At 32.1% G+C, this 27,853-nt stretch overlaps 3 protein-coding genes across 5 annotated transcripts in view; 1 reads left to right on the plus strand and 2 right to left on the minus strand.

Moving 5' to 3' along the window:
- Positions 1 to 95: 95 nt before the first annotated feature.
- Positions 96 to 10,425, minus strand: LOC134713491 (probable splicing factor YJU2B). Its single transcript, XM_063574947.1, has 7 exons — positions 10,321 to 10,425; positions 7,943 to 8,076; positions 7,319 to 7,493; positions 6,897 to 6,981; positions 5,949 to 6,121; positions 4,665 to 4,803; positions 96 to 646 (listed from the first exon to the last, which is right to left on the minus strand). Exons 1-7 carry the CDS (start codon positions 10,321 to 10,323, stop codon positions 114 to 116), a joined length of 1,242 nt encoding a protein of 413 aa, XP_063431017.1. The 5' UTR covers positions 10,324 to 10,425; the 3' UTR covers positions 96 to 113.
- A 2,603-nt stretch (positions 10,426 to 13,028) lies between these two features.
- LOC134713455 (glycogen debranching enzyme-like) overlaps positions 13,029 to 27,853 on the plus strand; it is a 38,796-nt gene continuing 23,971 nt past the window's right edge. Inside the window, exons 1-8 of one of the 3 annotated variants that reach the window (XM_063574945.1) lie at positions 13,029 to 13,177; positions 15,758 to 15,866; positions 16,190 to 16,412; positions 17,038 to 17,608; positions 17,872 to 17,980; positions 23,898 to 24,015; positions 26,745 to 26,957; positions 27,373 to 27,512. In XM_063574945.1, the coding sequence (XP_063431015.1) occupies positions 15,788 to 15,866; positions 16,190 to 16,412; positions 17,038 to 17,608; positions 17,872 to 17,980; positions 23,898 to 24,015; positions 26,745 to 26,957; positions 27,373 to 27,512 (1,453 nt within the window). In that variant the 5' untranslated portion in view covers positions 13,029 to 13,177; positions 15,758 to 15,787. Of the gene's footprint in view, positions 13,178 to 13,477; positions 13,565 to 15,747; positions 15,867 to 16,189; positions 16,413 to 17,037; positions 17,609 to 17,871; positions 17,981 to 23,897; positions 24,016 to 26,744; positions 26,958 to 27,372; positions 27,513 to 27,853 lie in introns of those variants that run through there. The other 2 variants (XM_063574944.1, XM_063574946.1) reach the window with 2 other exon arrangements.
- On the minus strand, positions 20,736 to 23,805 carry LOC134713507 (P2X purinoceptor 7-like). The gene is made up of 2 exons (XM_063574948.1): positions 23,235 to 23,805; positions 20,736 to 22,458 (listed from the first exon to the last, which is right to left on the minus strand). Exons 1-2 carry the CDS (start codon positions 23,579 to 23,581, stop codon positions 22,272 to 22,274), a joined length of 534 nt encoding a protein of 177 aa, XP_063431018.1. The 5' UTR covers positions 23,582 to 23,805; the 3' UTR covers positions 20,736 to 22,271.

The raw sequence follows: 27,853 nt of genomic DNA on the forward strand, positions 1-27,853 counted from the left end.
AACATTATTCAAATGTCGACCAATCTAATCAACTCAATGTTTACAGAGTCCATCATTTATTGTCATGGGTATAAGGAATAAAATGTAAACACAAATAAAATAAATAATTTAATTTATCCTTCTGAAGATTCACTTTCAGTGTCAGCATATGCTGACACTAAACTAAGAGCACTACTTTTGGTTATTGGACTTTGTAACTTTATCACAGGACTTTTGCAAGTATCTGCTTCAATAATGTTTTTGTCTATATCACAAATTGATTTATCAGAATTAGGACGATCTATATAATCTTTAGGAACAATATCTCTTCCTGCATCTACAAAACCAGTGATTAAATTTCCATTATCCACTGCCTGTTCAACTGAAATGTCCATACCAACTTTCATCTTTTTAAATTGTGGAGAATTTTCTTCTAAATTGCTTTCCAGTGATCTCTTTCTTACTCCTAACATTTTTCTTATCTGCTTTGATGAATTAGTTGAAGATTTAATTGTGTCAAATGGACTAGTTTTCCTTAATGCAATAGATTTGGCTAAGTTCTGTTTGGTATCATTTCCTTTTTGTAGCAAGTCTTCTGTTTTATTTGTTTCAAAAATGGGTCTTGATTCAATTTCTTTCCTTTTCTGTATCTGCTTTTCATCATATGCTGAAATGTTGGAAATAAGTATTAAAACTGATAAAAGTGGACAAAACACAAACATTAACTAGATATCATTGAAATATGGGCCCTGCTCTGGTAATGTAATAGAATAACTTATAGTAAAAAAATTGTATCTTTTATTTACCATAAGATATGGGGTTGACAACTGAAACACAACTTTGACCATAGGCTTAACCTATGAAGTTTTACATAAATCATGACCATGGGGAGGGGTCTCTTCCTATATGAAGGTATATACAAATTGAAATAAACAATTAATTTCCCCGTAGGCCACAATGATAGCCTTTTTTGAGATACAGACTTTAGAATTATTTTTTTTTAACCAAACCTTGCTAGAATTACAGAAAAATTATTTGGAAAGTATTTTTTGGTCCAAAAAATATAGGTTCGCGATGCTTTTCTTAACATATTTTGTACTTATCTCCCATGCCTATCAATTTTGCACTTAAAAAAACATGTCTCGTCCTAGCATTGAAAAGACATCTCATTTCCATTAGGGCTAAGGAAAATAATTTGTCTGCCAGCCTATGATAAAATGCAGAATACACAAAGTCTCTAATAATAATAAATAAAGGGCGCACATATCAATTACCAACCAGGATTAGCCATACTCTTAATTCTGAATACAATATTATGCTCATAAAATGGCTGCACTCATACTATCTAATGGTGATTGTAACCTACAGATGTGCCGCTGGAATGGGTCCCATTTTTGTCACATCAAATATATCAATGGGTTGCTATTTCACCAAGGTAATATGTCAATGGGTCAATAACTCTCAATTATATTTTTGTATAAATGTCGTTTTAATCATTTAAGATCAAGTCCAGATGTAAACTAGATGCTCTGCAGGGCACTGCTTTGTACGACCGCAGAGGTCGAACCATGAACAGTTGGGGCAAGTATGGTAACAACATTTAAGCTTGATACAGCTCTGAATTTGGATTGTGATTAAATAGTTGACACAACATAGGTTTCTGACACAGAATGAATGTGGTCTAAGAACTTAAACTTAAAAACTTAAAATTTTAAGATGGACATTTACCTTTTATGGTCCAAAATCTAAATGCATGGTTAGATTCAGCATATCATAGAACCCCAAGAATTCAATTTTTTATAAAATCAAATAAAGTTCAATTTTAGACCCTTTAGACCTCAATGTGGACCAATTTGATAACCGAGCCCAAGTTTAAAAAAATCTAAATACATGGTTAAAATCACCATATTGAAGAACCCCATATATTTAATTTTGTTGAAATCAAACAAAGATTAATTTTGGACCCCAATTTGGACCAACTTGAAAACTGGGCCCATAATCAAAAATCTAAGTACATGTACATGTTTAGATTCAACATATCAAAGAACCCCATGAATTCAATTTTTGTTAAAATAAAACTAAGTTTAAAGTTGGACCTTGATGTAGACCAATTTGAAAACAGGACCAAAAATTAAGAATCTAAATACATGGTTATATTTGGCATATCATAGAACCCCAATAATTCATTTTTAATGAAATCACACAAAGTTTAATTTTGAACCCTTTTGGCCCCTAATTCCTTAATTGTTGGTACCAAAACTCCCAAAATCAATCCCAACCTTCCATTTGTTGTCATAAATCTTGTGTTAAAATTTCATAGATTTCTATTTACTTATACACGTACTTGTTATTGGGCGAAAACCAAGAAAAATGCTTATTTGGGCCCTTTTTGGCCCCTAATTCTTAAAACTGTTAGGACCAAAACTCCCAAAATTAATCCCAAACTTCCTTTTATGGTCATAAACCTCCCAACCTTCCTTTTATGGTTATAAAGCTTGTGTTTAAATTTCATAGATTTCTATTTACTTTAACTAAAGTTATAGTGCGAAAACCAAATGCCTTTGGACAAAGACGACGATGATGCCAACGTCATACCAATATACGACCAAAAGATTTGCAATTTTTGCCGTCTTATAAAAATGTAATACATGTATGTCATAATTGAGGTATCTATGAATGGGTTATGATTTTGCCATGAAATATGTTTATGGGTCAGGATTTCACAAGACTATAACACATGAATGGGGGTACTTTTGAAATCCCAGCTGCACATCTGTACCCAAAAACCCATGTTGAGACAGTAGGTCTAAGTCTCAGTAGCCCGCTTTATATAATCTTACTTTCAGTAGGTCTAAGTCTCAATAGCCCACTTTATATAATCTTTCTTTCAGTAGGTCTAAGTCTCAGTAGTCCACTTTATATAATCTTACTTTCAGTAGATCTAAGTCTCAGTAGCCCACTTTATATAATCTTACTTTCAGTAGGTCTAAGTCTCAATAGCCCACTTTATATAATCTTACTTTCAGTAGGTCTAAGTCTCAGTAGCCCACTTTATATAATCTTACTTTCAGTAGGTCTAAGTCTCAATAGCCCACTTTATATAATCTTACTTTCAGTAGGTCTAAGTCTCAGTAGCCCACTTTATATAATCTTACTTTCAGTAGGTCTAAGTCTCAATAGCCCACTTTATATAATCTTACTTTCAGTAGGTCTAAGTCTCAATAGCCCACTTTATATAATCTTACTATCAGTAGGTCTAAGTCTCAATAGCCCACTTTATATAATCTTACTATCAGTAGGTCTAAGTCTCAATAGCCCACTTTATATAATCTTACTTTCAGTAGGTCCAAGTCTCAATAGCCCACTTTATATAATCTTACTATCAGTAGGTCTAGGTCTCAATAGCCCACTTTATATAATCTTACTTTCAGTAGGTCTAAGTCTCAATAGCCCACTTTATATAATCTTACTTTCAGTAGGTCTAAGTCTCAGTAGCCCACTTTATATAATCTTACTTTCAGTAGGTCTAAGTCTCAGTAGCCCACTTTATATAATCTTACTTTCAGTAGGTCTAAGTCTCAATAGCCCACTTTATATAATCTTACTTTCAGTAGGTATAAGTCTCAGTAGCCCACTTTATATAATCTTACTTTCAGTAGGTCTAAGTCTCAATAGCCCACTTTATATAATCTTACTTTCAGTAGGTCTAAGTCTCAGTAGCCCACTTTATATAATCTTACTTTCAGTAGGTCTAAGTCTCAGTAGCCCACTTTATATAATCTTACTTTCAGTAGGTCTAAGTCTCAGTAGCCCACTTTATATAATCTTACTTTCAGTAGGTCTAAGTCTCAATAGCCCACTTTATATAATCTTACTTTCAGTAGGTCTAAGTCTCAATAGCCCACTTTATATAATCTTACTATCAGTAGGTCTAAGTCTCAATAGCCCACTTTATATAATCTTACTATCAGTAGGTCTAAGTCGCAATAGCCCACTTTATATAATCTTACTATCAGTAGGTCTAAGTCTCAATAGCCCACTTTATATAATCTTACTTTCAGTAGGTCTAAGTCTCAATAGCCCACTTTATATAATCTTACTATCAGTAGGTCTAGGTCTCAATAGCCCACTTTATATAATCTTACTTTCAGTAGGTCTAAGTCTCAATAGCCCACTTTATATAATCTTACTTTCAGTAGGTCTAAGTCTCAGTAGCCCACTTTATATAATCTTACTTTCAGTAGGTCTAAGTCTCAGTAGCCCACTTTATATAATCTTACTTTCAGTAGGTCTAAGTCTCAATAGCCCACTTTATATAATCTTACTTTCAGTAGGTATAAGTCTCAGTAGCCCAATTTATATAATCTTACTTTCAGTAGGTCTAGGTCTCAGTAGCCCACTTTATATAATCTTACTATCAGTAGGTCTAGGTCTCAGTAGCCCACTTTATATAATCTTACTTTCAGTAGGTCTAGGTCTCAATAGCCCACTTTATATAATCTTACTATCAGTAGGTCTAGGTCTCAGTAGCCCACTTTATGTAATCTTACTATCAGTAGGTCTAGGTCTCAGTAGCCCACTTCATATAATCTTACTTTCAGTAGGTCTAAGTCTCAGTAGCCCACTTTATATAATCTTACTTTCAGTAGGTCTAGGTCTCAGTAGCCCACTTTATATAATCTTACTTTCAGTAGGTCTAAGTCTCAGTAGCCCAGCAAGTTTCTTATCCTCGTCTGTTTCCTTCACCAGTGAGATATCAAGGGATGATTTTAATAATAATTCCTTATCTACCTCTTCTGTTACTTTAATTGCTTTCTTCTCATTCTAAAACATATGTAATTAACTGCATCAAAATCTGAGTTAAGAAATGTAGGGTCTAATTCAATGACAACATAAGCTACAGAAATTCATAAACTGCCACAACATGTTTTATTACTAACAGGTTTTTGAAAAAATAAGACCTAGGCATATTCATGAATATTTATTTAGATGAATATGAAAGGATGTATGATAAAACCACTTTTAAGTTGAAAAGTAATAGAAAAAACATAAAAAGTATAATCAGGCATGGATCCAAAGGGGTGGGAGGTTCCAGGGGTTAGAACCTCCCATTTTTTTAGGCGATCAATGCATTTGAATGGGGACATTTAGTTAGATCTTTTTCCTGGGTTAGTAAACCCCCCTTTTAAAAATGGCTGGATCCTCCCCTGATAATACATCTCTTATAACATCCTCAAGGGTTTACAAGACATAGATCTGTCAGATATTGGTATTTTCACCCTAAATATTTTCTTTAGGACATCAGTCACTAAACATTTTTCAAATAAAGCTAGGTTTTGCTACAAGTATTAAATTAACTTAACAATTTAAAATATAAATGTATGTGAGGGCAATGTGAGATGAACTCTGTCATAAAGATATGTGTTCTTTACATTTTAATCATCAAGTAAAATTGCTATATTGCTTATAGTATCTGAGAAATAGACCTTTCCACAAAACTTATTGTTGACCCAAGGAAAGGAGAAATGTACACCTTACAATCATTACATATACCAAATATAGTTTATCTAATTTAGTTGTAACTGTAAGCCTTGGCTACTTAAGGTGGTACCCAACAGTCAACACCTTCCCTAAAATTAATTTATATCATGTAACTTTACTCAAATTTTGACAAATTATTTACTTTGACCCTTTGACAAGAATATAAAATTTCAAAAAATTGGAGCCAACAATTTTATCAGAAAAATTACACTACTTATATAGCAGTTTGACAAACACTAGTTTTGATCATTGAGAAGCTTAATATTCCCTTAAAACAACACAACATAATTAAAACGTTACACTGATTGTACAGAGTTATCTCCCTGTAGTGTTAGGTACCACCTTAAGAAAATATTTCTTTATGTAAAAATAAGATATTAATCCATAGCCAAAATCAAGTTTTTGAAATACAATAATAATCATAATACCCTAAATTTTTCTCTAGCTATTTTGTTAATTATATAGTCATCTTTATACTGGTTTCGTTCATCAGCTATTTGTCCTATTGTTTTAATAACAGATTTTCCTCTTTGTTTATCATCTGAACCATGTTCAAGTTTGTACATAGAATCTGTAGCTAGTTTCTTCTGTGTTGCTTTATCTGAAAAAGAAATATATCATCTTTTTTCAGCAACATTTAATGACGAACACGCACTTAAATGATTGTCTAATTGTTGGTGTCTAACGTCACTTTCACTTGGCTATATCATGGCGGTTAGTTTTTATTGGTGGAGACAGCTAGAGTTGCTGGAGAGAACAACAGACTGTTGACAGGAAACACTTGCTCTGCACAAGGTTAGAACTCAAACCTTAGTGATGACAGGCTAGTACCTTTTATAATGTTTCTTTTCCTGTTCAAAATAATCACTGAAATGGAGGTTTTCTTATAGCTGTTTGAATATAAATGAATCTGTATATCTTTTGCAGTTTTTCTGAAGGCTTTCTTCAATTGGTTTAAGACCTACAGAATTCTAGATAATATAAAACATAATTTACCATTAATCAAACTATTTGTGACTATGAAAGTTTTTCCTACAGTTTTACAACATTTTTTCCCTATGACAGTATCAGGATTTTTAAAGAAATAAAATTGGTTTGTTGAAGACTGTACTTCAACATTTAATGGTTTACTTTTATATAAATTGTGACTTGGATGGAGAGTTGTCTCATTGGCACTCATACCACATCTTCTAATATCTATCGTAAAACAGTGGGTTAGCTTTAAAGGTAAATGGACATGACTGCAATCCTTCTAAGTAACTAGAAGTAAGTGCCACACTTTTGTTTTCTTTATGTTAATTACTTTGTTTTAAAGTCAATAATAATTATGACAGTTTCATTTGTGAAAGAAATTTGAGTTTATAGGTACAACATACCTTCTGGAACAATCTGTTCATTATCTTTTGGGTCCCATCTTTGTTCCTTCCTTCTGGCACCACATAAGATCACATAGTCATGGTTCTTGGAAGAAATAAATACGTCTCAAATTACCTTGCTCTAAAATTCATTTAATACATTCAAGAGATAACAAATTTCAAGCTTCATTCAAGATGTATTCCCATATTGTGCCCATATTCCATTTTTATATAAATCAAAACTATTTATTTTCATATTTCAAATGTCAGGAAAAAAAGATTTTTGTGTGACGGAAGATGCCAGTATTTTCTTAAAGAAACACAGATTTTTAAAATCAAGCAACATATATCTCTCTTTCTTTTAAATTCACATTGATATTTATTGCATAGGAAGTAAAACCTGTCCCATGAATCAGCCCATCTTAATACAGTATTGATATTACCTTAGGATCTGTCTGTATTTCAAAGTAGTTGTCACACAGATGACATTTCATCCTGAACTTGTAGATGGGGGTCGTGTAGTAATTTCCAACTTTTGACTTTTCTGCATTGTACCTAACACCCATACCAACAGGGCTATTACAACCACCACACCAAATATTATATGGCAACTCAAATCTGCAAGTATAAACAAACCATTCAGTGTTTTTATTATTTTCAAACTTAAATTATAGTTTATGAACATGCAAATACAAACTTTTATGGTACATAATACATTGTAGATACTAATCTAGTGTTTCAGGATAGTACAAACTGTTTTCATATATTTTTTTGTAATTTCAATAACTACATATTATGATAAAATTCTGAAGACATGACTTTTTTTTAACTTGTTTAACATAAGTATATAACATGTATAAATTGTAGTTTGCTTGCTTTAATTCATGCAGTACATCAGCAGATAACATCTTTCTTTTAAACATTTTTTACTTAAAGTTTATATGGTTTTTGTCAGCTTGCTAAAAAGAACTGACTCAAAAGTCTTTAAAACTTTATGTAATGTTGATCAATGATTGCAATTTATAAACATTCTTAAACTTATTGTAAAAAGAATATAAATATCAAACCTGATAACAAGGATTCCTTGACCAAGTTTTTTAGCCCTGTCTCGTAGTGGATGTTGACCAAAATGCTTATTTACTGAACCTTTAGAAGGATCCCAGTCTGGTGGATAATATTTATTGACAGATTTTCTTTCTGCCTGAAATGGAAAATTTGTTATTTTCTTTTAACCATGATAACCAGTAACATAACATATTTACATGCAATACATATTGTACATGGAAGAACTCAACTATCTATTAAATTATCATTTCAAGTTTTCTTCATATCAAATGTTACTTCAATTAAAGAGTCTTGTCTGACAGAAGTAAGATTAAAATATGTTCATGCTGTTATAACCTGCATATTTCTTTGTTGACAATTGTATGGAGTATCATTCTAACATTTTGTCACCGCAGCAGTTTTTTTTATTTTAATCTGAATTACAAAGAGAATCCCAAAGTTCTGAACAGGAGATGAATTATTAGTGTTGAGTAAGGCGGAAATAAAGAAATTATCCTGAACAGAAAACTGAGAAAGGCAAGGACATTGAATCAATTATAGAGTATTAAGGCAATATATCTGTAATTTTTTCCAGCTGAATTTAAGTATTACGGGGACATTTCTTTTTATATTATAAATTAAAGTTTACAAAACATGTTCACTTAGTAAAGTATTAACTGAAAATAATTTTTAAATTTACATACATGTGATGTATTATTATTTCTTTGCATTTATTGTTTCACTATTGTCCCATGTTAGGGAAGTGTTGGGTGCCCCCCAAACATCTGTTTAACACCACCACATTTACATGTATAAATGCCTGTCTCAGGTCAAGAGCCTGTAATTCAGTGGTTGTTGTTTGTTGCTATACATCAAATTTTTTTTTGTTCATGGTTTTTACCATAAATAAGGTAGTTAAAGTTGTTTTCTCATTTGAATGGTTTTACATTTGTAATTTGTGGGTGCCTTTTTTACAGCTAACTATGTGGTATGGGCTTTGCTCACTATTGAAGGCTGTACAGTGACCTTAAGTTGTTTACATCAATGTCATTTGGTCTCTGGTGGAGAATTGTTTAATTGGCAATTATACCACAACTCTTTTTTTTATATAGCTGCCACCATAGTTTTATATTTATTGCACGTGTTACCATTCTATTCTATCTTTCAAATAAACCTTTTTTTAATTTGGCTGATATTCCAGAGGTTTGGTAGACAATAGATAGACACTGAAGCAAAAGAAGAGGAGCTTGAACTTCATAAGTATTAAAACAACTTAAGTTATGGACAGGATTAGGGCATACAGAATTTAAGATAATGATCTATACATTTTAGTTTCATGATGTCACAGGACACATATCAGAGAAAAGGACAGAGATTTGATGTTACACATGGATTGGAATTTAAAAGTTTTACAAGTTACATGTATATTTATAAAAAAAAATGTTTGACTGTTGTCCGAGATGGCGTTACATTTATAACTTAAACATTTTGTTAAACAGCAACGGTTTCAAATTCAAAACATGCAGAACAGAAATAAGGAAAGAATCGTTCTATCCTAGAACAATAAGGGACTGGAACACACTACCACTCACCAACACCAGTGCAGGTTGTCAGACTGTCTTGAATGTATCAAAACTCACCTACACGAGATGATTTAGACGATGTTTTTAACCTCACTGTATACAATAATTTATACATATTTATAATCTAAAACATTTACATGCGCATTGAGAACTGGCAAAAACGTTGTACATTGTATTGACATACACACAAGTTATGCATTTCAGTTTCAAAAAAAATGTTTGACTGTTGTCCGAGATGGGGTTAGATTTATAACTTAAACAGCAATGGTTTCAAATTCCAAATTTCAAATTTCTTGATTTTACAAGAGAGGATAGTTTACAAGAGAGATTTATACTCTGTCATCACGACAAAGATTGAAGATTGAAGTTATGCGAGCAACTACAGAAATGATCCTGTATACAAGGTATATATTGGTGGAGGATAGTATTATTAAATATATAATGTACATTTATTCGTTCATTCATGATGGTCAAAAATGATGGTGGGTTTTGTTATTCATGTCTTACAGATAGTGTAAATTGGTGTGATTGTCCTACAAAGGATGTGAAGGTGACATCTAGAAAGGTTTTTTGGCTTAGACACCTTACTGCTTTGCATCATGATTATTTGGACAAGGATAAGGTCTCATCACTTATGTTTAATTTACTAATGAAACTAAAGTTCATACCAAGGATTACTATTACAAATCCTTATCACTTTCAGTTTATCTCATGTTTTTTTTTCTCTTGCAGTTGGGTGAGAAATTTTGACCAACCCTCTCTAGTTCCTTAGTTTAACGCTATAATACATATAACTGTATAACCCTATTTGATTTTACCATTGTTTTAAATGAAGGTACTCGATTTCAAGCAAAATATTGGTGAAAAAAAATTTGAGACGTTTTTGCACATCGGTTATCGTCCCTTTTTTGTTTCGGGTCTCACTAATTAGCAACAAGAAGCGTCAAGAAGCGACAAGAAGCGTCAAGAAACGACAGGCGACAAGAAGCGACTAGAAGCTATTTAGCGACAAGAATTTTTTAATTTTCTTTATTGAAAAAAAATATGCATTTAGTCTTTTTTAATATACGGGCAATAAATTGATGATTTTTATTATTATATTGATAGATGAAGAAATTAAACATTTGTGAGGAAGGGATTGTGTAGTTTTTAATATTAAATGAACAGTCAGGATTCTACTTCGTCAAAACAAGGATTTGTATAGCTATACAAATCCTTGGTCAAAATTATCTCCCCATTACGCCAGTTAATTTTCACAATTGTAGAAATGGAAACCATTGTAGGGATGACACGCTACCAATTATGCTCTTGGAAACCGATACATTTATCCACATTGCACCATCCTTATATGTCAGTTATATTTCAAAAGACAAATGTATCAACTAGCTAATGAGCACCAGTTAATGATCTTGTCTGCATTGATTCAACTTAAAACTATTGTCTGATCGGTTGTCAGGTGGAATTTTCGAAAATTCATAAACATTTAAAAAAAATTATAATTAAATATTTCGTGGAAGGGCAGACTAGATTTTTTTTAGTGTATGAAGACTATAAACCCTATTTATCACACACAAAAAAATAGAATTTTTCGAAGATATTCATTTTCATCATCCAACTTGTAAATAGACTGTCGTTGTCGTGAATATAGGCCAAGAGACTTTTTATCATTTTCTTATGTAATTATTTCCCGTACTTTTGCGCACACTATTGTTAACGTAACGTAACGTTATTGTTACGTATATCTATCATCTTACGATCATAAAGCATCTAAACTAGCAAGACTTTATTTTTCCTCCACATCAAAAGTGAATAACCCTCAAGAGTCGTCAAGTACTTTCAGTAAAAAAAAAGCTTTTCGAACACACCTTCTCTGTTTTTTGTGACTCATTAGATAGGTATTTCACTTGACCCATATATTTCATCTTTTAGTACTGTTATTTTTTTTTGTTATAAAGTCAACCGGCTGTAGCTTTAATATATAAAAATGATAGAATCTGAAGCGAGACCATGTATGAAATATTCTTACTTTGTACTATATCAAGACAAAGTACTCAACTCAAACACACCCTAACATAAACAGGTGCACTCGATTTTCTCTTTTCTATACAATTGTTACCTATTTTTGGATTTTTTTTCTTCAGTCACGTAATGGAAGGGCAGACATGAAAATTACTGAACTAAGATATGTTTTCCGTCCGTGGTAATTGTTTTCCAAAAAATCGGAGGTTATGCATTTTCTTCATCCAACTTGAAAGATACCCATGTCGTCGACTTGATATCTAATTGTTTTGCTTAACTATGTACTAGATAAATTGAAAACTTATGCCAATGTTGTTTTTAAAATGAGACACCTTGTAATTGAGAAGAAAATTGCAATTTTGTTTGTTTCTATTAACTTTTTAAAAAAAAATGTTACTATAGTAAAAAATACAGTAAACATTCATCGCCTTCTCTAACAAAGAGCTTTGATTTTTTTGTTCTATTTCAACCTGGTTTCCGACTGATGAATAGATGAAGAAATTAAACATGTGTAAGATCAAAGAAAATGCACACGCTATAAAATAAAAATAAAAACACCTTTCCTTTGAAGGATTTATTGAAACAAAAACATGAAAAATCATTTCCTTTCAAACTGCACAATTCGTGTTTCCTGATAGGACCAACGTTAGCTATGGCTTCACCCTAAGGTAATACACAATGTAGAACATCAAATGAGATTAACGAGGCGCGTGTCTATTGTTTAATTGCTACAATATCATCCAACTAACACCTTCAACTTTGTACGCGTCAGAATATACAATTACGCGGGTCAGAATATACAATTACGCGGGTTAGAATATACAATCATTGTTAGTAGTGAACATCTATTGAAAACTCAAGATTGTCATTGATTTCCTTTAATCTTCAATCAATATGCATCAACATGATAAATATCGTTAAATTAGGCAATACACTATATAAAATGATGTTAAAAAAAGATCACATTTTAATTATGTTTTCCTCTTGTTTGATTTCAGTTCTTTTGTATTTCACAATTTGTTCATGTATTTTCAAGTAAAAGTAATATCATAATACGACAGGGTAAACGTAATACTTGCTGTGTTATACATAATAAAATATCATGTAAATAAATGTTGCAACTGAATTAGATCTATGTTTAATTTTTTCCCCTATCAATATTAACTTTCTTGTCATTAAAATTGTTTTCTTTTGCATATTCTTTTAATATTCATTTGGAATAAGTAATTTTAATATAAAAAAAAATGATTTCTTGTCGCAAAATAGTTTCTTTTCGCTTCTTGTCTCTAATATTATTCTTCTTGTCGCTTCTTGTCGCTTCTCGACGCTTCTTGTCGCTAAAATTCTTCTTGTCGCTAATTAGTGAGATCGTTTGTTTCGAATATTATTCTGAATTTTTATGAATAATATTATTCTAGAATGATAAACTTTACATATATCATAAACATAAAAATAATTATTGGATATAACAGTTTCTAAAATATATCTTCTTTTTAGATTACGTGTCCATTGTTTTCGAATTAAATCAGACGACCTTGAAGCTGAGGGTTAACAGGTCAAAGTTAGGTCAGGTTTGGCAGACGAATTTATCAAAGTGAGGAAACTTGGTGACAAACCAACTTCCCTATGAGTACATTATAATGTAAAGACATTTTGGTGAGTATTTTCCACAAGCTTGGCGACGAGGGTATATATTATGTTCTGAGGTACTGGGCTTAAAAAAAAGATATCCTGTTTGTGGGATTTTGCAGTTTTTTTTGGGTTTCAAATAAATTTTATGTGCACAAAACTTGTCAAAAGTGTGAACTGACGTGGATACACTTGAGCATTGACATTCTTGTAAACACACTTATACTGCATTAGCTTGTAGTGCCATTGGCCTTCAACAAACCTGCACATAATTTCTAAATAAACACAAACAGATAAAGGTAAAACAGATAATTTGCTATTTTTGTTGGGCTTGTCAGTAGCAGATGCAGATAATATGCCAGATATATTTTGTGCACTACTCATAGTAATTGTCAGATACATGTTATAAAAGAGGTGAGTGGAAACAAATACAATTTGAATAACAAATAACTTCAGCCTGGGTATCCGGTCAAATAACAAACGTTTTGTTTTGATAAAATATTCAGCTTCAAATTAATAAAAACAATGATGTACAAACTGTATAAATTGTATACTCTAAGCCTAGTATCGCAGTTATACTGCATACATTCATGATTGACTGAATGCAATTATTTTGTTAACAAATATCAATAAAGATAAATACATTGTATTACCAGTATTCTCCTTTGCAAATCAAAGGGAAAATGATGAATTGATTGCGGCAATATAAATATTCTGTCAATTTTTCAAATAGCTTAAACATACAAGGTCAAATACTTAAAATTATGTGACTAGACAACATCTAGAAATAAAGAAAAAAATCAGGGCAAATGAACCCTGGGCGAACAGGTACTAGGGCAAATGGACCCAGATTCCTTCAGCAGGTGCCAGAGGTTGTCAGCCTATTAACACATTAGACTGTTTTTTTCTGTCTTTTGTCTCCATATAATTTTCACCCTTCCCATATATTATTTGCCTCATTTTGACCTTTGTTATTTTGTTTAGGGACATGTGTTTAAAGGGGCACTAGATACAAGATTTATAAAAAATCAAATTCATTATTTTTTTGCTCAATCATTAATGAAATGCAAATAATGAAATAATAATTTTGCTTTTATCAACCATTATGGTCCAATTTTGTCAAAATAAGCTAAAAAACATTGATAATGAATTATTCACTTGCAAGTGAATAATTTGACCTCGTTGAATCCATACTCATGTGACCTTCAATTTAATCCCTTACCTTGAGATAGATAACACCTGAATTGTATGTGTAAAGTTATTTAAGGTGGTACCTAACACTAGAGGGAGATAACTCTGTAAAGTCAGCTAAACGTTTTAATTACGGTGTGTTTTAAACACAATATTTAGCTTCTCAGTGATCAAATTTGGTGTTTGTCAAACTGCTATACATGTATAACCAGTGTAATTTTTCTGACAAAACGGTTGGTTCAAATTTTTTTCAAATTTTTATATTTTTGTTATTGTGTAAAAGTTGGTACGGTGTACTCTGACAAAATTTTATGAAAATTAAACAAGCCAAATTGATTTTAGTGAAAGTGTTGGGTACCACCTTCAAGGAAAAGAATGTCAACATTGAAAGTGAAACAAAGGTAAATCATTTGGTTGACTGATTGGATCCACAAAAAAAATATTCTTACACAGGTTAAAACGATGATAAACATTTATTTTTCTTTTATAATTATTAATATGATATTAAATAGACCTAGCAAAATCCCACAGCATGAGTTTGCTGAATCTATTTATATATCTATATTAATGTTTACATTGCTTATATGGTCATCGATGACTTTAAACGTCAACTCGATAGTTAATTAGATAGCATCTAGACTAAAATACACACAAAACGGAGCTATTTTTGTTCATGCCTGTGTCCTGTTGTTTGTTTGATTTAGTTGGATAAATGTTTTACATTGTTATAAATCAAATATGAAAATTTGATTAAAATCAGTTAACATAAACATGATAAATTTGACAGCTAGTTTAACATGTTAATTTTTTTTTTTTTAAATCCAAATGATGAATAAGAAATATGAATTGTAAAAAAAAACACAAGACAGATTATCCTGTCTACCTAAGTGGTTAAACTAGGGAAGTACAACATTTACCATTACTTCTTTAGCTCAGTTGATTAGAGCAATGATTTCAATGTGATTTTCTAATAGTATTAAGAATCATGCTCTCCAGTAACATTTGGTTTTTCCTTTATATTAAGTCATACTTATATGTAAATGAACTTTAAAATAAAAAAAAGCATGCAAGACTAATAAAGCCTGGGCTTGCAATATAAAGATATATTTCAATAAAATCTATTTAGCTGAATAACAAAAAATCAGAATAAGTCATAAATTTCCAAACTGAAAAATTGCATTTACATAAAAGACTTCCTGTATCATTCAATGCAGATAAAACCAAGTCTAGAATTTTTTGACAGAGAAACGAATTAATCTTAATCTAAGTTTTGGGAGTAATTAAAGGCTGTCTCTCTGCCCCATTTCCACATGCCTAAACGCTTCAATTTTGGCAAGAAATTGTTGTTATTTTTTATTAAAATCTTATTTACAAATTACATTCTATTTGTTTTTAAACATTTGTAGCTTTTTAAAGGTATTAGAGCTAGAGGGGAAAGAAAAAATCATGGCTGTCAACCAGTCACGTGTGCTGACCCTTCATGGTGGAGAAAACAATGAGTTCAAACTTTACAGACTGGAGAAAGGTAGTTTTTTTTAATTTAAATTTGTGTTAAGTTCATCTGGTAAGTATAGTTGACAAAATTCATATACATGTATAATACAAAAACTCAAGAATAGAAAATATGTTTTTATCATGCAATCCTATTTTGAAATTGAGAATGGAAGCGTTGAATGTGTTAAAGAGACAACAATTTATCCAACCTGAGGGCAGAAGGAACAGACCAAAGCCACCAATCCAATGGTTCTTCTACACAGCAATTTTGAATTATTATAGAACAGTAATAACAAATTAATTTTTGAATTACCATGCGTATGAACGGAGGTTAATTTTGATTTTTTGTTTTAGGTTGGACCCTTCGGTTTGTCTTGGGTCCTTCACTTCATGCCAGTCCAGTGAGAGTATTCAGTAATCATCCACAAGATAAACATACAAAGTATGACAGAGATACTTACTATGAAGTATACTGGAAGAATTATACTGGTTCTAAGATAGACAGATATGATGTAGTAGCAGATGTACACATTTATATCGCTGGATCCTTTAACTACTATTTTACAGTAGATGACAGGTCAGACTGAGTAATGTGAAAAATTAGAAATGCTTGGAGTAATATCATCAAAACTATAAATTGTTATCATCATACATAAAACTTTCAATACATCATATATCTCCATTGCAAGATCAAGAATTGAAAAAAAGTTTTTTTGTATTTTTTACAAATTTTTTGGCCAATCCGTTGTAAAAGACTTGAAGTGTTATTGTAATACATTGTAGCTTTAGTCTGGCTCTTTAAACTGTAAAAAAAACTATTTTTTTAATATCAAATTAAATTTGGTTAATAATTCATAAAAATGCAACTTAAAAAAGATGAAGATAAAAGTAATTGTTGCCTAATAATAAAAATACTTGTGTTTCTGCTAATCCTACCTATATGTAGGTATTTTGGCCTACCCTAAACTTAAGAATAACACAGTCTTGTATTTATAAATGTGTCTGAAAGTTTACTATTAAAGTTTAACAGCCAATACAAGTGAAATATCTAATTCAGCAGCTATATTCACATGTATAAAAATAATGACATTGCTCAGTAATATTGTAAATTCAAGTTTTCTGGTTTCAATGACATTTTTAACATTTGTTTTGTAATTTACCAAAGTACTATAATTTTATAACGATAATGATTATAATTACAGGGATTCAAGGAAATCTCCATCTGGACAAGGCTACTTTTTGGTTGATCCAACTTTATCATATGGTGCAGGAGATGATGAAGAAGATGAGATCACCATGGACTGTATACAATGTCAGTCTGTCATTACAAAACTACTTGGTCCGTTCCCTGAATGGGAACAAAAATTATATGCTGCCAAAATGTCTGGCTACAATATGATCCATTTTACACCATTACAAGAGTTAGGAGAATCTAATTCAGCCTACTCCATACGGGACCAGCGCCACTTAAGTCCTGTGTATAATACTGGAGGAAAACAGTATACATATAAAGATGTTAACCAATTAGTCCAGAAAATGTGTAAGGAATGGAAAGTTTTATCTCTGACAGACTTGGTGTTTAATCATACTGCAACAGACACACCCTGGATTGTAGATCATCCAGAATGTGTTTACAACCTAAAGAATTCTCCACATCTCAAACCTGCTTACCTTGTAGACAGGATCTTTTACCATTTCAATGTAGAAGTAGCTGATGGCAAATGGAAGCACAGAGGAATTCCCATAGAAATTACCACAGAAGAACATTTGAAGGTACCAAAAAATATCAACTATGACATGTTTCTTTTAAACTCATCTGGTCTTTTAACATGTTTAAGGGTCATGTGAGCTTGGTGTATATTCTAATCAGAATTTTTTCATATAATTTTTCCTCGTTGGTGGTAGCTGATCTACTCTTAAACATTTGTATATAGTACATTCATTCATTATATTTCTTAACTTGCAATAGTGCAGGTTGCAAAACAATAAAATATGTCTAGTGTGACATGCTCGACTACAGATTTTATTTTTTTCAGATAATTTATGAAGTCTTATCTAAAGAAGTATTTCCAATGCAGAAACTGCATGAGTTTTACAGTATAGATGTAGAAGAATGCCTGAAACAATTCAAATATGCTATTGAAGGTATACTATATCTAAGTTTGGCACAGTTTTTGAACCATTGTTTAGTCCAACATTTTGATAAAACATTTTATTTATTTCATGAGTAGAAAGTAAAAAGTAACATATTTTTTTCTTAATAGAAGATTTTTGTTTGCATTTCACTAATGAAAAAGAACAAATAAATTTTGCTTTCTCATATCCAAAGAACATCTCATACATCATGTGTTCAAGGGTAAATTTTATTTATTTTTAAAGGAAAACTCCAGGTTTTACTGAAGCTGAGTTTATATGATAAAAAGTGTTTTCCCAAACGTAAATAACCCAACGATTTTTAAATTAACTCTTCTAATAATGAAATACGGTTTATTAAATTTGACATTTTCACAATATCATGGTAAACGCCATTGTAAGTACTCTTCTAATAAAAGACAGATTCGGTGCCAATCATCCTCGCTGTTTATTGTTTCAAACCGATAAGCCCCGAATGTCTAATGACGTCACACAGTCTGTTTGGTACTGAAGCAGTGCGGATGAACATAATAAAATATTTTTTTACTTCGCTATAATTAAACACAATTCGCTTAATATTTCAATAAAGATGCCGTCTTGTCAAGCATTCAATTGTACTAATGAAAAAGGGAAGTGTACAAAAAGTTTTTTCGTTATGCCTGATCCTTCAAAAAGTGCAGATAAAAAGAAACTTTGTAAACAATGGATCTCGAACTTGAAAAATGGTAAACTGCAAATAGAAAATTTTAAATTTAGCAGTAGCAAGGTTGTTTGTGAAGACCATTTCACGCCCGATTCATTCGAGAGAAACCTGGTCAAAGAATCTTTGGACTTCTTACCAAAAAGAAAATATTTGCGTCAAAATGCAGTGCCGACAATTGTCAACACCGGAATGGACACCAGAAAAACACAGGAACGATCGACCAAATCTACACAAAAACGTCGAAGTGCACAGGTTAGTAAATAGAATATTTAAAAAAAGAATTACTTTTACTTCGATTTATCGTAATACGCAAAATTAAACTATTTCCACGTGTGCAGTAATGATGTGTGTGTAGTAATAGTATCATATTATCAGGTCGTTTGAGGTCATTGTATGCGCGTGTTTGTAAACAATATATATCATGGTATCATGGTGAGTTCTCAATATAACATGCATCGCGGAGATCAGGGAATAATAAACAATTATTATAAATGCATTGCTACTTATATCAATTACTAATAAACAAAAATAAAGTCCTGAAACCTGGTCTCGTATGTGCTGTCTTATTTGACTTTTATATTGATTAGGTTCTAAAATCCAGTTTTAGTCTGTGCTACTGGAATGCAAAATATTCGTTTATCTAGTTATTTAAATAAAATAGAAGGTGCAGTTACACAAGAGAAGAGAACAAGAGATGTTTTAAAAACTGCTATTATCCAAGTGAAAATTTGGAAAAAATATCGGGAGAAAAAGGGGGGTGTTTGGGGTCGGCATAAAAGCTAAATTTCAATAAATATCGTCTATTTATTTTATTTGATTATTTTTTGCAGGTCAAAGAAGAGATTAAGCTGTTTAAAAAGAAAAGAAAAGCGGCAACATGTTCTACACCATCAGTCAGTTCAGAGACTTTGACCTTACAGAATCAGGTATGCAAAACTAGTACAAATAGAGAAAATAGGGGACACGAGGGGGATAGGTTGGTCGGTGAAATACAACATATATCCAATAAACATCGTGTATTTATTTTATTTCATTATTTTTTTTCAGGTCGAGAAAGAGACTATACTGTCTATTGAAAACCCAAAAACGGCAACATGTTCTACACCTCCAGTCATATCAGAGACTTTACCTTTACAGGATCAGGTATGCAAAAGTACATTGTTTTGTACAAAGATTTGATTTCCTCGACCTTCATCCCCGACGGCCTCTATTTATTACCCTCCTGAACATGCATGAAATATTTGCCACTGGGTGTTGAGCAAACAACAAACAACCAATTAATTTTACAAATATTTTGTAGGCAAATCTTATTAATTTGAATATCTAAATATGTTATAAAAAAAAATCCAGCTTGGGGAACTTTAATAAATATGTTTCAATTTTGAAACAATTCTAATTAAATATTATAAGTCATAAAGACAAACAAGGAAAAGGTTCTATTGTGTATTATAAATACTATTTCAAGCATTTTTTGTTATAGAGCATTTTTTCTGAGCCCCATGGAGAATGCAGTGGACAAATTGAAGTTCTTGAAACAGTAGAATGCAGTGGACAAATTGAAGTCCCTAAAACAGAAGACATGGTAGAATTGCACAGTCAGGAACCACCAAATTCGTCTTCCATTTTGTCAGTCACATATTCAGGAAACGCATGTGGTCATCCATGTATGATGTGTTTGCAAGCAAATAAAATCGAGTCATCAATTCTAACAGCAGATCACAGCTACACCAAGCGAATTGGACCATCAACTTGTACAATAGGAGTAAACACTGATATAACCATGGAAACAACAGACAAGACTTTAGCTATTTGGCCATTAACTCCAATACCTAAGATACCTCCGTCCTCAATCTCAACTCCAATAAAAGAGAATGATATTTTCAACAGCTCAATTGCAAGTCATTCTTTCAGTGATGATAAGAATGACTTGACCTTTGACATCGACCGTGATATCCAAAATTCTGATGAAAATGAAGGAAATGAGAGCATAGATTCAGATGATAGTACTGCAGCCTCTGATACTCAAACTTGCATTACTAATCAAAGAAAATTTATTGTTTTTGAAACCAAACTGGATCAACTCTTTGCTAGGCTTAAATGTGATGAGTGCAACTGTCCAGTAGATTTGTCAGACACTAAAAAAGATTGTTCATCTGGTACCATCATGAGAGTTTCTGTGTTCTGTACCAGTGGGCATCTTGTCTATAAGTGGTTATCCCAACCTCTCATAGGCAACATGCCAGCTGGCAACTTACTAGTCACTGCTGCTACAATGTTATGTGGTCAAACCTACACACACATAGCCCAATTTGCTGAGTTCATGAATTTAAAATTTATTGGAAGTTCAACCTACTACACCATACAACGAGAAATTATTATGCCAGTTATTGCACACACATGGACGGTTATACAGGGAAAATTATTAGACAAAGTGAAAGCTTCAAATAGACCACTAAGGCTTGCAGGAGATGGTAGGTGTGATTCACCTGGTTTCAATGCCAAATACTGCACATATTCATTACTTGACATTGAAACACAACACATATTGGCTTTTGTCACTATCAAAGTTACTGAAACTGGGAGTTCCTCTAAGATGGAGGTAGAGGGTTTCCGTCGATGTATGGAGTACCTTTTAGACAAAGGTTTTCAAATTACTGTTCTTGCAACTGATCGACATGTCCAGATAAGAAGTGTGATGAACAAACAATATCCTGAGACTGAACACCAGTTTGATGTATGGCATTTGGCAAAAAGTGTACGCAAAAAACTCCAACAAAAAGCCAAACTGAGGGGAGCTGAAGACCTTGCACCATGGATTAAGGCTATTTGCAATCACCTATGGTGGTGTGCAAGCAATTGCAACGGGGATAAGGAATGGTTAGAGGAAAGCTGGGTTTCAATCGTTCATCATGTGACAAACCTTCACACATTCGAGGGCAAGGCAGTCACATCCTGTGCACACGAAGAGATAACACCAGCTATAGCTGAAAAAAAAAGGTGGCTTGTGAAGGATTCGAAAGCACACAATGCTTTGAAAGAAGTTATCCTTAATAAACGGTTAAGGAAAGACATTAAACATTTAAGCGAGTTCTGCCACACTGGAAATTTGGAGGTGTACCATAGCTTGCTTTTAAAATATGTTCCAAAGCGACAAGAATTTGACTTTGACCAGATGAATGCTAGAACATCGCTAGCAGTAATTGACCACAATATGTCACAAAACCGTGGAAAAAAAATTGACGCACAAGGAAATGAAGTGTACAAAACTGTGTACTCAAAGATAACAGCAAAATGGGTAGCTAAACCAGTGTATAACACTAAGACATATAAGTGGGTAAACACAATGATGAAAATGTGTGTTTTGCAAAAGGCAGAGATGATCTTTCCCAAAATTGACACAAAAAATCAGGGCAATATTGCACCTGTACCAGCACCGGAAAAGGCTGAACTAGTTCAAAATCTTATTTCAAGATTTAACAAAGTTTGTGATTGAATGTGAATCACAAATAAATAAATGAGTCAAATTAGAGCAAATATTTTTTAAATGAAATTAAAAAATCAATTCAGTAGCACTGTACATAATAAACATAATTATATATATTAGAACAAATGTGAACTATTGTCAAATACTGTTCTAAAACCTGTGTAATGTCCATTTGACTCTGGAAATGCTTCACGAATGCATTTCACCACACACGATGGGATAACAACTCTCTTTCCTTTTCCAAGTTTTTCTCCTCTCAGCATCCAACATACAAACTGCCTGTAGGCTGTCAACCTTGACTGCCTGAAAAGTAAGACAATTATAATTAATATTTTGCTTTTTATCATATTTTAATAAATACAACTGTCAAATCAGTTTTATTAGTTGTGGTAATTATGGGTTTTAACATATATACATGTAGAGTTCAAAGTTCTTTATTTTACAATATCTTGTTATTCATTACAGTTACATTTTGTACACATAATATAAAAAAGAAGATGTGGTATGATGGCAAATGAGACAACTGTCCACAAGAGACCAAAATGACAGACATTAACAACTATACATGTAGGTTATTGTACGGCCTTCAACAATGAGCAAAGTCCATACTGCATAGCCGGTCAGCTATAAATGGCCACGATATGATAATGTAAAACATTTCAATCGAGAAAACGAACGTCCTTATTTATATAAAAAAATAAAAAATAACAAATATGTAACACACAAACAAACGTCAACTACTAGAGAGGCTCCTGACTTGGTACGGACACTTAAATAATGTGGCATTTTAAAACATATAAATGGAAACATATTTTTCTTTCAAATATATATATATAAATTAGTTTAGTTATTTCAAAGTTTCATATCTTTGATTTTACTTCCATGCTAGACTATATATAAGAGTGTCAATACTAATAATAAAAACATTTTATCAGGTGAGAGGAGGCATATGTGCACCCCCCCTTTTTTTCATTTTTGTTGTTGTTGAGAATGTCAATGAATGTTAGATAAAGATAGCGAGAATTTTAAGCAATTTACGAAATTTAGTAAGCTTAATATTCGATGTAAAATTGACTTACTGATTTGTTAAATTATCCGGGACACGACCTGCATTTCCTTGAAACATAAATATCTGAATAAATGCCACTGTCAAAACGTCTGAATTAAGGACGATCAGCTGAAACTGAGGGTGTTCAGTTATGCACTCCAAGTCATCAATGTTCGGTTGCACATATTCAGAGGAGCAACAACAAATACATTCCTCCGGCGAAGGCATTTCTTCACATGCATTGCCACTGCACCAATCTTCTAAAGTTGCAAGATTTGTGATCGGCGATGTCTCTCTTATATTTTGCAGTTCTTCTTGCGTAAACTCCGGTTCGTAATCATAAGGAATTATTCCAAGATTGTCCCGGCCTTCTGCCATTTCACAATCGCTTCACAATTAAAAATATAAATCGGAAACACGTTAATTTTCTATCCATAAATACATAAATACACCTGTGTTTTTGTCTTGTAAACAAACCGACTATGTGACGTCAGATGTTCACCGGTCATGGCCGCCCCCAGTGAAGGCGGGAAATTCAAATATGTAAAAATTAAAAACCCCTCTATAACAATTAAAACTGCTAAATAGTTAATTATTTTATTTTTTTATAACAACTGAAACTAATTTGTAACAGATAATTACAAAAAATTATAAACATGGCCTTTTCCTTTAAGTTCAATATTTTATTTTGTAGAAAACAGATTCATATCGTCATCCAGACCAGTTTTAGAGATAATTCAAGATAAAGAATTCCGTCGTAATAAGTGTTCCATAGATTTAGACACAGCATTAAGGCTGTATAATACAGATAGGTAAGCTTTAAGTACTGTAGGTAATGTTTTGTCTTTATATGAATTTTGATATTTTTCAAATGATTTCTAATTAGGTCAGTTTATAAAAAAATACTTATGTTCGATATTCCATTGTTGTTATGTTGTTAAATTACCATCGCCCATCCATGCATTTATTGTTCATGAAGTAGTAAACTCTGACTCCTCATTTATGCTTGAAGTTTACACTGTTCAAATTAAATGTAATTGTCTTCAGATAAATTCAATACCTCATCAATATTTGGTATGCTTTTGCATAAAAATTCATGTATCAAAGTGATTAGATTGTTAAGAGGTATGGTTCTGATCATGAGAACTATCTATGATCATCATTCTGATAGCTGATTTTTTTTTTTTTTGCTAAAATAGGCCAGGCATATCTAATGTGATACATGTTTACTCTAGATCTAGAAATTAATGTGTGCATTTACTAAATGCGTTTTTTTGGAGACTGACCAGGGCTCACACTACTTCAGAATTACAGGGAGAAGTGGTGAGATTTAAAAGAGAAGTGCTCATTTGCGCGGTGCGCCACAATGTTTGGATTTTACTGTAGTACAAACAGTCATTTGTAAATAATGTTCTTTATATTGTTCAATTCATATCTGAGTATTCAATTAAAGTAACATTTCAAACTAAAAGTTGTTTAAATTTTACTAAGGGCTGTTCCAGAAAATACTATGTCCCCCCCAGGGAAGGCAACTTTTTAAAATATTATGTGGGTGGTTGTATTTGAAATACCATAATGCAAAGGAAGTGTTGTTCTAATTTATTTTTATTTCTGTGGGTGGTGGGGGTTAAAAAAAAGTGCCGTCCCTGGGGGGGGACATAGTATTTTCTGGAACAGCCCTAAGGTCCTTGTGAGAAACTACCAACTAAATGTCTAGCACTAAAAAAAAAAATTTTTTTTTTAAAATGGTAAAGAATTTATAATTCATGTATATCAATTACAATTTAATTAAAAACTATCTTGTGTATGAAATCAGTGTTTCTCATCAAAAGATATATAAAGGTAAGCTGGGCCATAATATATTGATTTTAGTGTAATAGTCTTAAGAGTTAAGCAACTTTACAATAGTTTACAACAATCCATATAAATTATAGGGAATTATATACACCAATCAATGATGAGTTTATTTAGACATAACCAAAAGTCTTTTAATGCGTGTGGAATGCGTAATTTTTCCTTTTGAAATCAATATTCTTCTGTCAGCTGTTCATTTGTTCGTCCGTAGTAATTTTTGTAAAAATACAGATTTCGGTCATAGTTGGTCTGTTTCCGATCTGTAGTTTAGAAATCGGACAATGGCAGATGATTGCAAGAAAATTTACAAAAATAAACGATGTTTGACAAGTTATTTGGAAAGGATCATGACGTTTTTAATGCAATAAATGGATTAAACATTTACTGGAGGCAACTTTTATCAAGTTAAAATGAAGCAACAAACTTATTTTACAGCAGAAAGTTAGGTTGATGTACGTTTTCGACTAACAAGCACCGGAACTCTCGGAAGTGCACGAAGTGATAAAAAGTTGTTTTTCTATCAAATAACTTGCTACAAGCTGCAAAAACTATGCTTCAACCTCATTTCATAAGATATTTAATCGTTTATGTCTAAATTTCTTTAATTATCAATAAAAAGTTGATGTTTCATCAACTTGGTAAAAATTGAAAATCTCCGATGACGTAAGCAACTGAAAGCGAGTATCGTAAACAACAGGGCTACTTGTCTCCGCTTTTGGAGGTCGAGGAAAGCGAAGTGACAGTCGGGAAAGCGACTTCTTTGCCCAAATCGCCTGGTAGCGTGAGCCCTGCTGACAAAACATTAAAGATCATATTATGATTGATACCAGAATCATTATTTTGCATTATAAAAAAGAAGATGTGTATGATTGCTAATAGGACTCTTCACAAGAGACCAAATTACACAGAAGTTAACAACTATAGGTCATTGTATGACGTCAATACTCAAAAAGTCTCCTTATTAAAATTAATAAGAACCTTGCAATAATTATGAATTTACAGTAATTTGTTGTTTTTTTCTAAACTTTCCAGTTATAAATCTGTGAAAAACAGAAAGGTCTTCCAATAAAGTAAACTTTGGTTAAAGGAAATGATCCTTATCAGTTGGATGTGTTGTGTAGTAAACTTTGGTTAAAGGAAATGATCCTTATCAGTTGGATGTGTTGTGTAGTAAACATTGGTTAAAGGAAATGATCCTTATCAGTTGGATGTGTTGTGTAGTAAACATTGGTTAAAGGAAATGATCCTTATCAGTTGGATGTGTTGTGTAGTAAACATTGGTTAAAGGAAATGATCCTTATCAGTTGGATGTGTTGTGTAGTAAACTTTGGTTAAAGGAAATGATCCTTATCAGTTGGATGTGTTGTGTAGTAAACATTGGTTAAAGGAAATGATCCTTATCAGTTGGATGTGTTGTGTAGTAAACTTTGGTTAAAGGAAATGATCCTTATCAGTTGGATGTGTTGTGTAGTAAACTTTGGTTAAAGGAAATGATCCTTATCAGTTGGATGTGTTGTGTAGTAAACTTTGGTTAAAGGAAATGATCCTTATCAGTTGGATGTGTTGTGTAGTAAACTTTGGTTAAAGGAAATGATCCTTATCAGTTGGATGTGTTGTGTAGTAAACTTTTTTATAATGTGGTGAGTTGTAACATGTTTTTATTTCTTTTTATATTTGCTTCCTGTAGACCTGGTGTGCAAAGTCGTCAAGAAAGAATTGATGTGTGTTCCAAAGTGCTAAGACACAGACTGGATGAGTTGGCTACAGAAAAAGAAAACATGGTCATAAACCATATTGGAAAAGCATTAGAGAACTTTATAGCGAACGCTAGATACAGATATGTTACTGGTGATGGTCCTAAACTAGGCAAAGTTACAGCTAAGGAGCCATTGATGTTTAAGTATGTCATAGTTTCTTAATTTTTGCTAATAAATCATATACTGATATAGTGACATGAACCAAACTTGGCCTGAATGATTCTTGTATAAAGTTTGTTTGTTTTGTCCCCACAATCCATCCAACAAATATGGCTGTCATGGTTGTAAATAAAACTAAATGGTTAATGATCTTATTTCTTGAACTAGTAAAAGGAACAAAGTCTTAACAGATTAAGAACGTTCAGAATGTCTGTGTGTACCAATACCTTCAATCCTAGTCTTGACAAATTCACAATACTGATATTTGAACAAGTAAAACTTTTTGTTAATTATAACAGTAATTTATTATCAATAGACAGAAACTATAAGGTGTGAAAAGAATAAACAATACAAGATCAGCAGAAATGCAGTTATGTATTTTCAATGTTTCATTGACAGTTATTTTGTACAACCAACATCACACCAAGGAACATTGGATTTTGAAGAGGGTACAATGTATGGCGATGGAGCTGCTCATATAATGGCAGTAAATGGTTGGGTGATGGGGGATGATCCCCTTAAAAACTTTGCAGAGCCAGGTTAGTTTCTTGGCATTTTAGACAAATTAAAAACTCAAGGAAGAACTGAGAGCTGTATTAATACCCTTCTATGTGTGTTCTTCTGTTTAGAACTTAAAAGTATCCTCTTTCAAATTTAAGGTTTAAAAATATATGAAAATATCACATTATGTGTGTTACAAAAGTTGAAGTGTTATGAAAACAGTATAGTATTAGGGAACAATCAATATACAACCAGTTTAGATTTTAGAATTTTAGAGTTTTCGTAAATGCAAAATATAACTAAAACACATAGAACCCCAAATCTACAAATTTTACAATATTGGCAAAGATTAGAATATAAATTTGATGGATAGAATATA

Source organism: Mytilus trossulus, chromosome 1 (assembly GCF_036588685.1).
Source record: "Mytilus trossulus isolate FHL-02 chromosome 1, PNRI_Mtr1.1.1.hap1, whole genome shotgun sequence".
Taxonomy (NCBI): Eukaryota; Metazoa; Mollusca; class Bivalvia; order Mytilida; family Mytilidae; genus Mytilus; species Mytilus trossulus.